Genomic DNA, 18,239 nt, shown 5'->3' with positions numbered 1-18,239 from the left:
CATTTGTCATTATAGCTAAAGAGGCTGGCTGAGCTGAAAAACAGAGGTGGACAAATTCCTTCTAAATATTGTTTAGCGACGCATACGGACAAGTCAATGTTAAAATAAAAAAGTCTCTAGTGTGTGAAGAAGAAAGAAAATCTATGTGTCCAGAGTATGTGTGTGTATCTTTGGAGGGAGGGCTGCGCTGAATAATGAATAATGGCTGGGTTTGTGCTCACAGCTAAGTGAATTAAACATGAAGCCAACACTAGCAAACTCACAGGTATGTTCTATCTCTTTCTGTCTTTATACACATAAATAACATCAGATGTAAACTTTTTTTGTCATATGATCTTACTTACACAATAAACTGCCCCCACCCTCTTTTTTAAAGACACAATACAGCACTTTTTTCTTAAATCAAATCTCATAAACCTCATACACAATCACAAAGAGTTGTAAAGACAGTTTACTTGAAAAGGCTTTTCGCTAGCTGGTTAGGTTATCTAATTGAACAGCCTGTCCCGCTGGTTGGGGGTCAGCAGCCGCCTGCACGGTATCTCATGTCAGCCTGGTGGAATTTGAGCTCCCACAGGCCGCTGGTTTATATGCTCCTATCAGGTCCTCGATGTGTGTGAGTGATAATGTGCCATTTCTTTTCACAAATGGAGCGTTGCATAACTGTTTGTGGAAGAGCGAGACAGCTAGATAATGTCCAGACTCTCAGTTACAGTAGGGTTCTGCCTTTTATTTTACATCAGAGCAAACCTACAGCATTATAATACAGCTCATCACAGATAACAGATGTTGTCATCCACTTAATACCCCATAAGGGCCACCAGTGATGGGTGAATAATACTAGATAGGTGGTGTGCTGGAACCCATCCCCTGACAGGTGTAATATTAGGCTACACATCTTCCTCAGTTCCGCAGATCGAGTTTCAAACAGGATTCCCCAGGTAAGATGCTTCAGGGGCGTTGATGTCATTGTACGGAAGTGAGTTGGACCACACTGCTGGGCACAGATAGCAGTGCCACTGAAGACAATAGGTGGGAGTTTCAACAGGAATTCGGACTGAGCTGGAGCATCACCGGGACTTGGGATGTCGCATCAGACTGGTATCCATGGTAAGCTCAAGCAAACCTTTATTTCAATACCCTGCTGCCCATATGGATTTGTACTATTTGAGTAATACCAGTTTATATTGTTTACTCTTCTCCTTTTAGTGAAAGGGAAGCATGCATTTCAGTCAGAAGTGTAATATAAAATATAAAGATATACACATTAAAGGCAAAATGAAAGATGTTTGGAATGACACCTGTTAAAGCTCAAAAAAAAGGAAGAAAAAAAAGAGCCAAATAGTGCATCAAAACCTCGCATTCTCAGATTTCCCTGGAGTCTATGTGCAAATACAGTTTTGGGGGGAAAGAATTAAGAGAAAAATCCAAGTTGAGAACTCATTGTTAAGTGGTCTCTTATTTTTTCCATAGCTGTATATATAAATTTGAAGGCAAAGGGAATTATCTATTAAAAAAGAAAACTTGAATGTTTCTTAGTTGGAAATTTGCATAACTCTTGGATTTAGCAATCAAACATATGGTTGCAAGGGTATACATATAGTTATTTAGTGGTATATATATATATATATATATATATATATATATATATATATATATATATATATATATATATATATATATATATATATATATATATATTTACCACTATGATAATATTAGACTATTCACAGTTTTATGTGAATGATGATGGGAGGTAATTTAAGCTTACGGGCGGAAGCGCCGCTCCTCATCCATCTCACCTGCACCTACATCATTTATGAGTCCTGATGCCCCGTTACCATGGTGAGGCCAAGAATGAGGCACAGGCCGCACAGTGTGGAAGTAGTGTAACATTTCCTTTGTTTCAGTCAATTTTCTTCTGTTTTAAAAACTCCTCAAGTATAATGTAAGTATTTATAATATGAAATATGATGGGATGGTCACTTCAGTATTGTAATGTGACATTAAACAATTCTGTGTTTTAACCTTTTCTCTGTTTATCGTCGTATACCTCTCTGCTGAAACCAGCAACTCCAGACTTGAGAGAGTTCCTTGTGAAGGCAAGAAGAGGAGCTGTCAGAGCGATGAAGATTGTGATAAAGACCGGTGAGTAGGAGCATGTGTTTCTGTATATGTCAATACACTGAGAATGGTTTGGTTTGAGTAAAAAGATTGAGAGAGCTTTTGATTAGTTTAATACTATTTGCACTTTCCAATTTATGAATCAATTTAATGGAAAAAAAGTTTTAAAAAATACTATTTAGAGTATTACAGGCTGCTCACATTTACATATTTACAAAAAAGTATTTGGAGATGCATACAATTTATGACAATTTTAGTGGATGTATGAAGTTGTGAAAAAGAAAATGTTGAATAATTAAATTTTAATGCTAATATATCTTAAATGTCTGAAGTTCAGATAATTGCATTGTTTTTTAAATGCAGTTATAAAACAGAAGTTGCAATAGTCTCCCCCCCCCCCCCCCCCCTTATTGTGACGTTTATCTTAAACATGCAAGAAATATAGGGCGGGACATTATTGTGTTAATCAGTAATTGTTTGGATCTTTGGATGGTTTTGGTTTGCTATTGGTCAGTCTCAGTGACCGTTAGTCTCGCCCTCGCACCGGTAAATGTGTCAGTAGAAAAGAGAAAAGAGCTAGTGGGAGATAAAGTAATCTTAATTAAAGATTATATATATATATATATACACTCTGAAACATGCTGGGTTAAAAACAACCCAAGTTGGGTTGAAAATGGACAAACCCAGAAATTGGGTTGTTTGAATAGGTCCATTCACTGGGTTCAAACAACCCAATTTCTGGGTTTGTCCATTTTCAAACCAACTTGGATTGTCGTTTTGACTTCATGGCCTGTTTAACATGCAATTAAGTGTCCAGACACATACATTCGGAAATGTAATATTTTTCGTAAGAAGTGCCCGATTTAAAAATCACACTTAAGTGTAATTGTTGTTTTTTTGTTTGTTTTTTAACAAGGGTACCGATCAAGTTTACATGAATGTTCATCATTTAGGTGTTGTTTTATCTTTTATAATGGATCAATGGATACTTTTAAAATGGATCAATGGATACTTGTGAAATGCTACATTTCACGTTTACATTTTTTTTAAATGTGTGCTTTCTTAACTTTTGTTTAAAATAAATGTCACTTGGTTTGATCTTTTGTCATTCTATCTATCTATCTATCTATCTATCTATCTATCTATCTATCTATCTATCTATCTATCTATCTATCTATCTATCTATCTATCTATCTATCTCTCTATCTCTCTCTCTCTCTCTCTCTCTCTCTCTCTCTCTCTCTCTCTCTCTCTCTCTCTCTATATATATATATATATATATATATATATATATATATATATATATATATATATATATATATATATAGTATTTGTTTAGGTACAAGTTGTGTTGTACTCTTACTAACAGCTTGTACCTTAACAAATATATTTTGGTGTGAATGATGTCAAGTAAAAGGTGAAGATAAATTGGACTGAGGAATGTTATACATGCAGTGTGTGATAACAGTGGCACCATGCTGTTTTTGGACCCAGACTGATAGTCAGTGCATTTATCTGGGGCTACTGCAAGTCGAGGTGTGTGTTATGAGGTGTGTATGTGCGTGTATCTGTCTGTGTGTGTTTCAGAGCAGCTGGTGTTGGGAGCGTACAGAGAGGTTTCTCAGAGCTGGGATCAGGACTATGACGCATGTGTCCTGCCCATGCTGGATGGCCTAGAGCCCTGTTATATCCTTTACCGCCTCGACTCACAGAACCAGCTGGGATATGAGTGGCTGTTTATCTCCTGGTCGCCAGACCAGTCACCAGTAAGTAGGAAACACATGATAAAGTGAAGAGTGTACACAAACTCTCACTCTATAAATAACATTCCTTTAGCTCTTGGGTTTCAAATATTGTGAATTACCCTTCTGAATGACAATAGCTATTCATTCTACACAACATAGGTGAGGTTAAAGATGGTGTATGCTGCTACCCGAGCCACACTGAAGAAAGAGTTTGGTGGAAGTCACATAAATGATGAACTGTTCGGAACAGTCCAGGTGTGTAGTTGTTCTATTTGATCATTTTACCTCTATATAATCTATAAACTAGTTATCAATTGTGCTTCTAATACAACAGCTGAGGGAGTGATGTTATATTTGACTAAATCCTTCTTGTTTTTAAATATCATTCCAATCAGTCTCTCTTTATTTTCTTCCTTCTTTGGAAAGTCAAGAAAATGCTGTAGTGGATTTTTACATTTCCTTTTGGGAATGCAAAAATCATACTCTCTGAGAATCTGATTGCTGTAATTCCGCAATTGACCAATCAGAATCAAGTATTCCAGACAGTTAATCATTATGCGATGCCTGAATGTCATGACCAATCAGAGTAGAACATAAAGTTGTGTAATATGAATGATTTAATATGATCTAATAATGTGTTTTCCTGACATATTACCTTTGGCCATTTGTTTTCTGCTTTAGATATCCTACAAAAAAATGGATTGTTTGTTGGTATCTATGGTTCCACGAATAAAACATGGAATCTTTCCATTACACATGTACATGTACACATGTACACATGTATTTTTTAAAGTAAAAAAAGTTTCTTCAGAATATTAAAATGTTCTTTATACTAAGAAAAAATGGTTATTTTAAGAATTCACTGGTTCTTTTGAGACCCAAAAATATATTTTTCTATGGAATCACTGTAAAAACCCAATATTGTAACCTTTGTTTGAAAGTAAGTTTGATTTTTTTAAGAACTGTTCAGTGAAGGTTTTTTTGAGGAACCCAAAATTGTTATGTGGCATCCGCATCACTGTAAAAAAAACCTTTGGAAAGTTTATTTCACAGACAAGGCTTAAGCCATAGTCTCAGACTAAAATGCATGCAAACTGTGTAATATTTTATGTATAATTTATTTATAATAAATGTATTCTGTTTACTCACATTTGCACATATTCTTTAATTTCACATATTAAGAAGTGTGATGACGCGTCATCTAAGCACTATTTTCTGTTCTGATCTTCAGGAAGACATCTGTTTCCAAGGTTATCTACGACATCTGTCCTCCTCCTCCAGCCCAGCCCCCCTCACCACTGCTGAGCAACAACTCCATCAGATTAAGATAACAGAGGTGAGCAAGGCCCAAAATGTGGAAATCGCTGCATACCAAAACTGAATATCTGACAGTTTGTTTAATATCTAATAAATTCATGTATTTCTTAAAAATGCACCTAACAGGACAGAGTGGCACGGGTAAGTGTCCTGTGTTTTCATTTAGTCCTGTGTTTTCATTTAGCAAGTGTGTGACTACTTGTGGTGTGTAAACAAGTGGATTTACATTTCTTTTTAGGACGAGCGAAGGCGAGTTGCCACCGTAAGTGGACAAGCAAAGGTAGCGATTGCTCTAAATATTATTAGTAATATTAATGTTACAGAGAACAATATATATATATATATATATATATATATATATATATATAAAACGTGTGTGTGTGTGTGTGTGTGTGTGTGTGTGTTTCTGATACAGACAGAGATCAGCGTGGAGAGTAAAAATCCGACTTTACAGGGTTTGGCATTCCCATTACAAGAGGAGGCTAAACATGCTTTACAGCAACTTAAACACAAACGCATCAATTACATTCAACTAGTAAGTCCCACATGCATACACTATGAAAATATTTTAAATGTAGGTTCAAAGGCAAAATGTTCAGACTGCCACTTATACTTTTAACAGTACTGGTTTAAAGATTTTGAATGCTATTACTGCATTATGCATATTTTAAATCCTTCAAATATGCTGATCTGGTGCTCAAGAAACAATTAGGTTGACAACAGTTATGCTGCTTAATATTTTTGTGGAAACCGCAATACATTTTTTCATCTTTTGCAACATTTAAATGTTTTAACTGCCACTTTTGATCAATTTAATGCATCATTGCTGAATAAAATATATTTCTTTAAAACCACAACAACAACATACTCATCCCAAACTTATGAATGGTTAACATATTAAATAAATATTGTGTACATATTTATATAACCGCATAGAATATGTGTGCCTGCTGCACTTATTATCTACATCAGCCCAATCACAAAGCACTTTTTTACTGTATCATCTTTTAGAGGCTAGACACCGAACGAGAGACAATTGAGCTGGTCCACACTAGTCCTACAGACACCAAAGAGCTGCCAAGCAGAATCCCCACTGATGCCCCACGATACCACTTCTTCCTGTACAAACACACCCATCAAGGACAGGCACTGGAAGCTGTAGGTTAGTGTGAAGATATTATTCAACTTTTTTTTCTGACAATATCACAATAAGCTGAGTTGGCTTCTTTTAAATTTGTAATGTTTCTACAAAGCTAACGTTATGTTTGTGCTTGGATATTTGGACCAGTTTTCATCTACTCCATGCCCGGGTATAGTTGTAGCATCAAAGAAAGGATGCTCTACTCCAGCTGTAAGAATCGACTGCTGGATGAGGTAGAGAGAGACTACCACATAGAGATCGCCAAAAAGGTACACCGACAACAACAACTGTTTTACAAGTTAGCTTGAGTTAGTAGACGCTTTGACCTGACTTTGACCTGAGTTGAAGAGTACAAGGTTGTCTGTCTGTCTATCTGTCTGTCTGTCTGTCTGTCTGTCTGTCTGTCTGTCTATCTGTCTGTCTGTCTGTCTATCTATCTATCTATCTATCTATCTATCTATCTATCTATCTATCTATCTATCTATCTATCTATCTATCTATCTATCTATCTATCTATCTATCTATCTATCTATCTATCTATCTATCTATCTATCTATCTATCTATCGTACTATCTATCTATCTATCGTACTATCTATCTATCGTACTATCTATCTATCGTACTATCGTACTATCGTACTATCGTACTATCGTATCTAATCTAAAGTGAGAACTTGATGTGCCTATAATGATTAAACAGGTTACTTTTCATAGTTTGTGATTAAGATTTCTTTAATGGAAACCCCATACTTTATCCTTTAATCAGTCAATTTCAAAAGCTTATTTGTTTTGCTTTTGTATACTTAAAGGGATAGTTCACCCAAAAATGAGCTCATGATTTACTCACTAAAGACATCCTAGGTGTATATGACATTCTTCTTTCAGAAGAATGAAATCTGATTTTAGTTATTTAAGTTTATAAAGTTTTAAATACTAATATTTTTCTTTAAAAAAACAATCGATTTGCTTCAGAAGGCCTTTATTAACCCACTGGAGTCATATGGATTACTTTTATGATGGATGGAAGAACCTTTTTGGACTTTAAAATCAGGGCCTTTTACTCCCATTATAAAACATGGAAGAGCAAAGATATTATTTCATATATCATTGATTTTATTCATCTGAAAGAAGATCAGGATTGACCAAGATCAGGTATAGGAAGTCCTATACATCTAGGGTGGCTTGAGGGTAAATCATGGGATGAATTCTACTATCCCTATAATAACTATACTATTATAATAACAACTATCCTTTATGGATCACTTAAATATTGCCAAAGACTAATGTTTATGTTATTGGCAACATACATTAACTCTTTACTTGCCAAACACAGTTTTTCCACAATTTTCCAGGTTTCCGTGTTTTTACTGTTATAAGTGGCACTATTACGGATATTCTGTACAGAATCCCCTGATCAAAACACAGATGAAGAAGACACAAAAAAACAAGCGATTGTTTGCGCAGATGCATATTATGTAAAATAACATGGAATTTTCAGTGTTTCTGTTTTTTTACTGTTAACGCTAGGGGGGCACTATTACTGATCAAAACACAGGCGAAGAATATGCAAAAAAATTAAATGTCATTGTCAATGTTAAAAACTGTTTTTTATTCTAACCTTTAAAGGGTTAGTTCACCCAAAAATGAAATTGATATCATTAATGACTCACCCTAATGTCGTTCCATACCCGTAAGACCTTCATCATCGTTCATCATCGGAACACAGTTTAAGATATTTTATATTTAGTCTGAGAGCGTATGCACACTATACTGTCCATGTCCAGAAAGGAAACAAAAACATCATCAGTAGTCCATATGAGACATCAGTTAGTTCATTAGAATCTCTTGAAGCACCGAAAATACATTTTGGTCCAAAAATAACAAAAACTACGACTTTATTCAGCATTGTCTTCTCTTCCACGTTGGTTTTCAAACCTCAAATAAAGATTCAACCGGTCATGAATCTTCGCCGTATCCGGTCAGCAAAACTCAGAACACATCTTCCCTTTTTAAGAATGACTTCAGTGCCGTTCTTTGTTCTTTTCTCAGAGAAAAGCTTAACTCCAAGTCTTCCAGAGTTGCGGTCAAAGCCGATTCGAAAGACCGCCGTTCGCCAGTTTCTGTTTACTAGTAGACAGCACACAAATTAGAGAGCAAAAGCAGAGCAAATTATGTGAAGCCCCGCCCACCGACTCTATACGTTGTGATTGGCCTGACCATAGTTTGGTTTTTACAGCTCAGAAGTGTATTGAGAGTTGCTAGACGACACTCGCGGCAGATTAGATTTGCTGCCGCTAGGGTGCGTCTAGATTTATAGGCTAGCAGTTTGGCAGTTTGACACACGATCCAAATCATGAATCAATCCGCTGATTCATGACTGTTTGAATCTTTATTTGAGGTTTGAAAACAAACGCGGAAGAGAAGACAATGCTGACCAAAGTCATAGTTTTTGATATTTTTGGACCAAAATGTATTTTCGATGCTTTAAGAGATTCTAAATACCTAACTGATGTCACATATGGACTACTTTGATGATGTTTTTATTCCCTTTCTGGACATGCACAGTGTAGTGTGCATACACTTAGATACGCTATCGCACTAAATATAAAATATCTTAAACTGTGTTCTGAAGATGAACGGAGGTCTTACGGGTGTGGAACGACATTAGGGTGAGTCATTAATGACATTAATTTCATTTTTGGGTGAACTAACCCTTTAACTTAGTGTAACTTAACAGAGCAAAATTTGCTTCTAATCAAATGAATGCATATTTCAGTAAATCTGCTTATGCATCGTGTGTGTAGATGGAGATTGATAGTGGAGAGGCGCTGACGGAGGATTTCCTGTATGAAGAGGTGTACCCGAAACAGCATGCTCTGAAACAAGCCTTCACCAAGCCAAAGGGCCCTACAGGGAAACGAGGGAACAAGCGTCTAATCAGAGGAGCGGGAGAGAATGGAGATGAGAGCTAGATTCATACAGTCAACAAATGTAAAATGACAGTGGAAACTCATTTAATTACACCCTCAATGGTCTTGTCTGAGCCTTGCATTTCATCGTTATTATTATTTTTTTATTTTAGATTTTAACTAGTCTTCTTTCACTCTGAAACACATTCTCACACTGTTTTCAATGCCACATAAAATGTGTTGTTTAGGTGATGATTTTTATGTTATAATTAAAATAAAATCTATTAATCTGTCTTATTAAATCTCCGTTTTTGTTTTACTATGGAACAGCATTTTATTAACACTTTAGCAGACCTCTCAGCCATTTAGTAAAGCACATTTTGACTGTTTTTAGATCAGATAATCAAAAGATATTAGTTATAACTGCAGTTTACTACAATACAACATTTTAATCTGATATATATATATATATATATATATATATATATATATATATATAATGGAATAAATAAAATAATAAATTCTAGTAGGCCTAGAAATATCATCTGTCTGATCAGAACATTTTATATATTAAAGCTGAAATGTATTATTTCCTCCAGCTGAGACACTTCAGATGCGCACTGTTTGCCATTGATGGTTTTGAATTGCTTGACATGTGATTGGAATCACTTGAAAAAGAAAAAAAGGCCTACAGTGCAAATTGGCTACATACAATTATAATGAGAACATTAAAATTGTGTACTTGGGACATGTCTTAATGGTGAGACTTTTGTTTCTGTAATCAGGCTCTCAAAAATTACATAACAATTTGGATTCACAATTATTCGAATATACTCCAGGGTTTCTACTGATACAAAGCCATATGCTAATCAGTGAAGTAACCCACCAACTGATGTCACATATGGACTACTTTGATGATGTTTTTTATTCCCTTTCTGGACATGGGCAGTATAGTGTGCACACGCTCTTGGACTAAATATAAAATATCTTAAACTGTGTTCTGAAGATGAACGGAGGTCTTACTTATTAATGACATCAATTTCTATTTTGGGTGAACATCTTTAACATGAACTAATAATGAACTTAATTTCTACAGCATTTATCTTTGTTAATTTAAACATCTACGGCATATTACATTATTAAAATCAAAAGTTGTATTTGTAAACGCTAGTTAATGCTCTGTGAACTAACATGAACAAACAATGAACATCTGGACTTGTAGGCCTATTAACTAATGTTAACAAAGATTAATAAATAAGCTACAGTAAAAAAAAAAAATCAATGTACACTTTTTGTCACATGCCTGTCCTGTCGTGTGTGCACTTGTGGGTTTTGTTATGTTGAGCATGTGCTCGTGTCCCTTTCAGTTCCCTCCCCCTTGTTATCTGATTATTGGTTAATTTGCCCCACCTGTTCTCCCTCATTATCTGCCTTGTTTGTTCCCTTTATATCTCCTTGTGTTTGTCAGTCTGTGTTGGATCCTTGTGTAATGTCTGCGTCTTCCGTCCTACCCGTGATTCTGTTGGTTTGTTTAAGTTTATATGTTATTATTCTATTATGTGTTTTTCCCCCTCGTGGGTTGTTGTTTTGAGTTTATGTTTTATTTTATAATAAATAATCATTTGCTGCACTTGAGTCCTCGCACCCTTTTCCATTGTATGTGACGTGACAGAAGGATCCAACCATACAATGAGGACTCAGCAGAGAAGTTCTCCCTCGGTGCCAGTCCCGGGGGTCCCGAGTCCGGGAATCCCGAGTCCAGACATGGCCTGGAGGGCTGTTATGGGAGGCTTTGTGGTGGCAGTCCTGCATGCTTGGGAGAAGCACAGGGTGTCATCCACAACTCCGGTGGTCCCAGTTCCGGTGGATCGTGTTCCGGTGGTCCCAGTTCCGGTGGTCCCTGTGCCGGTGGATCGTGTTCCGGTGGATCGTGTTCCGGTGGTCCCAGTGCCGGTGGATCGTGTTCCGGTGGTCCCTGTGCCGGTGGATCGTGTTCCGGTGGTCCCTGTGCCGGTGGATCGTGCTCCGATGGTCCCTGTACCGGTGGATCGTGCTCCGGTGGTCCCTGTGCCGGTGGATCATGTTCCGGTGGTCCCAGTGCCGGTGGATCGTTTTCCGGTGGTCCCTGTGCCGGTGGACTCCATTCCGGTGGTCCCGAGTCCGGAAACGGCCTGGAGGGCTGTGATGGGATGCTTTGTGGTGGCAGTCCTGCATGCGTGGAAGGAGCACAGGGCTTTATCCGAAGCCCCGGAGGCAGTTCCGGTGGTCCCAGTTCCGGTTGATCGTGTGCCGGTGGTCTCAGTTCCGGTGGATCGTGTTCCGGTGGTCCCTGTGCCGGTGGATCGTGTTCCGGTGGTCCCAGTTCCGGCAGATCATGTTCCGGTGGTCCCAATGCCAGCAGATCGTATTCCGGTGGTCCCAGTGCCGGTGGATACTGCTGGACTGGAGAAGTTTCCCCAACGCCCTGCCTGCGCCGCTGAGGCGCCCTGCTCTCCCTGCGCCGCTGAGGCGCCCTGCTCTCCCTGCGCCGCTGAGGCGCCCTGTTCTCCCTGCGCCGCTGAGGCGCCCTGCTCTCCCTGCGCCGCTGAGGCGCCCTGCTCTCCCTGCGCCGCTGAGGCGCCCTGCTCTCCCTGCGCCGCTGAGGCGCCCTGCTCTCCCTGCGCCGCTGAGGCGCCCTGCTCTCCCTGCGCCGCTGAGGCGCCCTGCTCTCCCTGCGCCGCTGAGGCGCCCTGCTCTCCCTGCGCCGCTGAGGCGCCCTGCTCTCCCTGCGCCGCTGAGGCGCCCTGCTCTCCCTGCGCCGCTGAGGCGCCCTGCTCTCCGTGCGCCGCTGAGGCGTCCTGCTCTCCGTGCGCCGCTGAGGCGTCCTGCTCTCACCGCGCCTCCCTGGCGCCCCCTGCACTCACCGCGCCTCCCTGGCGCCCTGCTCTACCCGCACTGCCCTGGCTGCCTGAACTCTATGGGCCGCCCCGGCCGCTTGAACTTGGTGGGCCTCCCGAACTCGGTGGGCCGCCCTGGCCATTTGAACTTTGTGGGCCACCATGGCCTCCTGAACTTTTTGTTTTCCTCGTTCCTCCCTTGTTTACCCCTCCCTTGTCTGTACCTTCTTTGTCTGTCCCTCCCGTGCCCCCCTGGTCTGTCCCTCCCGTGCCCCCCTGGTCTGTCCCTCCCGTGCCCCCCTGGTCTGTGCCTCCCTGGTCTGTCCCTCCCGTCCCTCCCTGGTCTGTCCCTCCCCTCCCTCCCTGGTCTGTCCCTCCCCTCCCTCCCTGGTCTGTCCCTCCCGTCCCTCCCTGGTCTGTCCCTCCCGTCCCTCCCTGGTCTGTCCCTCCCCTCCCTCCCTGGTCTGTCCCTCCCCTCCCTCCCTGGTCTGTCCCTCCCGTCCCTCCCGTCCCTCCCTGGTCTGTCCCTCCCGTCCCGCCCGGGTCTGTCCCTCCCGTCCCTAGTGGAGCGTCTGGTAGCCGCTCCTTAAGGAGGGGGTAATGTCACATGCCTGTCCTGTCGTGTGTGCACTTGTGGGTTTTGTTATGTTGAGCATGTGCTCGTGTCCCTTTCAGTTCCCTCCCCCTTGTTATCTGATTATTGGTTAATTTGCCCCACCTGTTCTCCCTCATTATCTGCCTTGTTTGTTCCCTTTATATCTCCTTGTGTTTGTCAGTCTGTGTTGGATCCTTGTGTAATGTCTGCGTCTTCCGTCCTCCGTCCTACCCGTGATTCTGTTGGTTTGTTTAAGTTTATATGTTATTATTCTATTATGTGTTTTTCCCCCTCGTGGGTTGTTGTTTTGAGTTTATGTTTTATTTTATAATAAATAATCATTTGCTGCACTTGAGTCCTCGCACCCTTTTCCATTGTATGTGACGTGACACTTTTGCTGTAAGTTCATGTTATTTAATGCATTATGTTAGCAAATGAAACCTTATTGGAAAGTGAGGCCGATGTTATTAACCATACCAACATTCTGACTACACATTTTCTGGAATTGGACTTACCCAGCACTGCTTACCTTGCAGTCACCTCCCATCACATCCCCATTCTAGCTAAGAAATCTTTCAGCCCATGCAGCTGGCGCAGAGGTCACTTTTCAGCGACTGTTTCAGCATTCCTGGAAAGCTCTGTTCTGGGAAAGTCATCCGCAGCTGAAACCGGCCCGGGCGCTTCGTCAGCGGCACACGGCAGCCAATGGAAACGCAGCGCCCGATGATGAGGCCGCGAGCGCTGAGATGTAGCGCAGTTCTTGGAATGAGCTGAGATTCCTAGAACGCGCGTCAACTAATAAAACAACCAAACTTGCGGTGAAGGCGTTTCTTATTACTCTTGTTTCAGGAAAATAATAATCTACCAACCAAGCCAAACGACCTTTTACTCTTATTAGATTAGGCTCTACAAAGCTGTTTTGTTATTTTTTTTTCTCCCCGTCATTTCGCTCTTATTTCGCTTCGCGATTCCCTGGAGAATAGTTGGCATAAGAAGAAGGCTAGTTCGGGTTAGACAATATTAGGGAATATTCTTTATGTAAAATGTTTTAACAAAATTCCTTCGGTTTGTGGCGCTTTGTCGCCATTATTGCACCGCTGGAACAATGTCAGCAGCTTTGGCACAGGACCGGACTTGGATTGGCGTGAATTTTACAGCCTGTAAACCTTCAAACTGTCATCTTCCATTCTGCTGTCCGTTGGTGACGTGCCGAAGGTGACGATTTTATGCCCACCAAGGTAAGAAATCTATCTCGTTGGAAATCTTTTTAGTTTATTTTGAGCTATATGCTACTGTGAAGAGTGGCCAGACCTGTTTGATGGGTTCATTAGTTTTTGATGAACTGTGAGGAGTGATTACATCATGTAGCTACATAGTCTCCAAATATGTAGCCTAGCAGTGAAATTATTTATTTGCTTCGTTCTTGTTGAACACATCCGGTAAAAAATCCTGCTGCTGATGTTTGGAAATTAATAATTTAATTAATAAGTTCCTTTTTAAACATGCATTTAAATACATATACATCAGCCTACATATGAGGATATACATCAGTCTGAAACAAAATACATTTTTATTTAATTAAAAAATATATTAAACTGAGGTTCTGCTATTTTCTATCACCAGAATTCTACAATTTTAATCTGATTTATAAAATGTTATGACCTAGTAACATGCATGTGATTATATTTTACACTCTGTGTTAATATTGAATAAAATCTTTAAAATAAATAAATCACAACTTAGTGTCTAAAAGAAAACAATTCATTAATATTATGACAAACAATCAGTTTCTCAATTCTGTTGCTCTCATTTACAGAGAAAGCACATTTAGCCTACCTCTTTTTCTAAATGTCATCTTCTCTGACATACGCGTTTAAATATGCTGACTAAACCATCAATGTCATGATATTTATTTATCTATCATATTGTACTTCTTAGGAAGACTCATCAAGTCAGATGTTGAAAAACAGAAATAAAAACCCTGTTGTTTACCCTGCTGCTTTCCATTGAAATTCTTGCCACATTGTGTAAATGTAGTGCATTTGAGTGCATTCTCTTGTTCTTGGCACACTGCACTTCCTTTGTTTATTCATTCTTTGAGTTCAGTTGAAATTATAAATGACAAAAGAGAAAGAGCAGCAAAGCGATTTTCACCTTTGAACTTTTCAAAGCTCTGCTATCTCACCTCACGTCATTTTGACGTTTAAAAAAAATCTGTTGATTACATATCAAGATTTTTTTCTCATATTTTTTCTTCTATGGGAAGAAACCTTCAGGAATGGTTGCAAGGGGTACAAGTGCTCAAAATGAGAGGGACGAATCAGAACAAATCCAGCAGTCCCAAGTCACTCCCTACTCATGGGCCCCAGCTGAGGACTTGCGTTTCATCACCACCACCTTTCAGCACCTACACACTTCAGGTACGCCTATAGTCTTAGAAAGAGACCTACGGACACAAGCAGATATTTTATATTTTGCAATATATAAAATATATCAAAGACAAGGCACAAATATTAAGATTTACTGTAGCCTATTTATTAATCTTTGTTAACATGCTCATTGTTTGTTCATGTTAGTTCACAGAGCATTAACTAGCGTTTACAAATACAACTTTTGATTTTAATAATGTAATTTGCCGTAGATGTTTAAATTAACAAAGATAAATGCTGTAGAAATTAAGTTCATTATTAGTTCATGTTAAAAATGTTCAACCAAAATAGAAATTGATGTCATTAATAACTCACCCTAATGTCGTTCCACACCCGTAAGACCTCCGTTCATCTTCAGAACACAGTTTAAGATATTTTATATTTAGTCAGAGAGCGTGTGCACACTATACTGCCCATGTCCAGAAAGGGAATAAAAAACATCATCAAAGTAGTCCATATGTGACATCAGTTGGTGGGTTACTTCACTGATTAGCATATGGCTTTCTATCAGTAGAAACCCTGGAGTATATTCGAATAATTGTGAATCCAAATTGTTATGTAATTTTTGAGAGCCTGATTACAGAAACAAAAGTCTCACCATTAAGACATGTCCCAAGTACACAATTTTAATGTTCTCATTATAATTGTATGTAGCCAATTTGCACTGTAGACCTTTTTTTCTTTTTCAAGTGATTCCAATCACATGTCAAGCAATTCAAAACCATCAATGGCAAACAGTGCGCATCTGAAGTGTCTCAGCTGGAGGAAATAATACATTTCAGCTTTAATATATAAAATGTTCTGATCGGACAGATAATATTTCTAGGCCTACTAAAATATATTATTTTATTTATTCCATTTTATATATATATATATATATATATATATATATATATATATATATATATATATATATATATATATATATATATATATATATATATATATTCCATCTGTCCAATCCAATGTCAGCAACTATCAGATCAAATTCCTTCCATCATAACTGTCCAATAAAAAACAAATCATATTCTGATGTAGAACAAACTTGACCAAACAAATCAATGTACAGAATCTCAAAAGGTCATGATCTTTTTATATTTTATGAAGAATAATTAATGACTACATGTCTCTGTTCTGATAAATAATTAGTAAATAAAACAAAAAAATTAAGTATTTGTCAAATTATTTTCATAAGTTATCATGATTTATTATTGAATAAAAAGTAATATATTTTAAAATGTACATTTGTTGGTAATGGCAATGCTTCATCACTCCAGTCTTCAGTGTCACATGATCCTTCAGAAATCATTCTAATATGCTGATTTGCTACTCAAGAAACATTTCTTATTTGAAAAACTATACACAGCCCCTGATGAGACATGCTGAAGAAAAAAAAGGAGATGGGAGGAAAAATAATGGCAATGCTTTTGCGTTCTCTTGCAAATGTTTTGTGTTCCTCTATGAAACTGTGTTTGCTATGAAAATGTTCCCCCGAGGAGCTGTGTGTTTCCTCCCATCCATTTTTTCCACCACGTGTCCCTTTAGTGTCTCTGTCTTACCGACTGTCTTTATGTTTTAGGATGGTACTGGGGTGGTATGACAGCCAGCGAGGCAAGGGACGCCCTCATTGGAGCTTCAGAAGGTACTTTCCTTGTGCGTGACAGCAGCCATCCACTCTACCTCTTTACCCTCTCGGTAAAGACCCAGAGAGGACCTACTAATGTCCGCGTCGAATATGACAGTGGACAATTCCGTCTCGATTCCAGTATTCCAGCCCGATCTTGCCTGTTGTCCTTTTCAGCTCTTCCTAGTCTTGTGCAGCACTACACATCCACGAGTCAAGAGAAGGAGAGGCTAGCAGAAGAACATTACATGGTGTCAAAGGACAATGGCATCCTGCTAAAGCTCAGGAAGCCTCTTCACAAGCCTCAGGCCTTTCCAACATTACAGCACCTCACACGCCTCACAATAAACAGACAGACTGATTGCCATACACAGCTGCCGCTGCCACAGCCGCTGTTGCTTTACTTGCAAGAATACCCCTTTCAGGTGTGAGGACACTTGGTGAGGACACGGGTGCATTATAGGGGTAGTTATTGCAAACTCACTGGTGAATTAGCAATGACGTTGCGAATCTTGCTACCCGGCAGGATTGTGGGTCCTCTTGTTATTGCTATATGAAGAGATGTGCATTTGTGCTAATAAACAAGGACCATTTTTTTGTATATTTGTATATATTTCTCTTTGTAGTAAACCAAAATGTTTCTATGTCTTTCTGTGCTTCAAAGTATTCATGGCGCTCCAATTCGACATATATACTACCAGCACCAGAACCCTGAAAAAATTAAATATCAAAACCAGCATGTGAATAACACTCTATCTTAAGTGTCCTGAGTAATACTGTCTCCAAAAAATGTAATTCCAACCCAGAAAGCATTTTGGTATTTATTTGGAAACAAGCTGATAAAGGAACAGTTACATATTTGTCAGAAACCTTCATAAGATGCCTTGGCAATATGGGACATGCTATCAGTCCATCTTTATTTGACACGCACGCACACACGCACGCACGCACACACACACACACACTCACACACACACACACACAAAAGTCTTTGAATGTGTGCAGGACAATGAACTTCAATTTGACATTTTCACCCTTCATTTTTCAAGCATGTTATATTTTGATACATATAATGACATTTACCCCACATGTTATAATGTAACTTTCTTCTCTGCAATAGACTAGGGTTGCCAACTTCAAGAGAGGAAAATTAAGGACGCTTGGGTTAGATACTCACATAATTTCTTTGCACCACACGTTATGTGTGCATGTCTGCAGCTATCTATAAAAGTCTCTACTTTAATTAATTAAATGCTAAAATAACTCTGAGACACAATCACTTTTCTTTTTGCTTACTGACACATAAAAAGTATAATACAATAAAAATTTAAATACAAGCACTTCACTTTTAATCACATAATTATAAATTAGTATGTTATAATTAATTATAACTTAGGATTTTTTGTTTTTACTTTTACTATCTTATAATTATGACTTCTTAGAATGTCATAATTTCTAATAATTTAGACTTTTAAAGTCAT

At 38.9% G+C, this 18,239-nt stretch overlaps 2 protein-coding genes across 4 annotated transcripts; both read left to right on the top strand.

Annotated features, from left to right (window-relative positions):
* Positions 1-764: 764 nt before the first annotated feature.
* Positions 765-9,525, top strand: twf2b (twinfilin actin-binding protein 2b). Of its 3 annotated transcripts, none has more exons than XM_067431346.1 (11): positions 765-1,110; positions 2,071-2,148; positions 3,712-3,890; positions 4,029-4,124; positions 5,101-5,205; positions 5,313-5,327; positions 5,425-5,466; positions 5,602-5,721; positions 6,198-6,348; positions 6,475-6,596; positions 9,130-9,525. In XM_067431346.1, the coding sequence occupies exons 1-11, from the start codon at positions 1,086-1,088 to the stop codon at positions 9,295-9,297; spliced, it is 1,101 nt and encodes a 366-aa protein (XP_067287447.1). In that variant the 5' UTR covers positions 765-1,085; the 3' UTR covers positions 9,298-9,525. The 3 variants fall into 3 exon arrangements, with proteins under 3 accessions (XP_067287447.1, XP_067287448.1, XP_067287449.1); XM_067431348.1 differs by having other exon boundaries at positions 769-1,110; positions 3,717-3,890; XM_067431347.1 differs by lacking the exon at positions 5,313-5,327.
* Positions 9,526-13,273: 3,748 nt separating this feature from the next.
* Positions 13,274-18,020, top strand: cishb (cytokine inducible SH2-containing protein b). Its single transcript, XM_067431103.1, has 3 exons — positions 13,274-13,943; positions 14,972-15,125; positions 16,714-18,020. Exons 1-3 carry the CDS (start codon positions 13,932-13,934, stop codon positions 17,187-17,189), a joined length of 642 nt encoding a protein of 213 aa, XP_067287204.1. The 5' UTR covers positions 13,274-13,931; the 3' UTR covers positions 17,190-18,020.
* The last annotated feature ends 219 nt before the right edge of the window (positions 18,021-18,239 follow it).

Source organism: Pseudorasbora parva, chromosome 22, assembly GCF_024679245.1.
Source record: "Pseudorasbora parva isolate DD20220531a chromosome 22, ASM2467924v1, whole genome shotgun sequence".
NCBI classification, from domain to species: domain Eukaryota; kingdom Metazoa; phylum Chordata; class Actinopteri; order Cypriniformes; family Gobionidae; genus Pseudorasbora; species Pseudorasbora parva.
The sequence above is the reverse complement of the archived record's forward strand: the minus strand, read 5'-3'. Positions and strand labels throughout refer to the sequence as shown.

Excerpts from the sequence above, each read along its gene's own strand:
- twf2b (XM_067431346.1), top strand. The coding sequence starts at position 1,086 with ATGTCGCATCAGACTGGTATCCATG. Across the intron at positions 5,722-6,197 it reads GCATCAATTACATTCAACTA|AGGCTAGACACCGAACGAGA; the intron begins GTAAGTCCCACA and ends ATCATCTTTTAG. Across the intron at positions 6,349-6,474 it reads ACAGGCACTGGAAGCTGTAG|TTTTCATCTACTCCATGCCC; the intron begins GTTAGTGTGAAG and ends TATTTGGACCAG.
- cishb (XM_067431103.1), top strand. Across the intron at positions 15,126-16,713 it reads TCAGCACCTACACACTTCAG|GATGGTACTGGGGTGGTATG; the intron begins GTACGCCTATAG and ends TTTATGTTTTAG.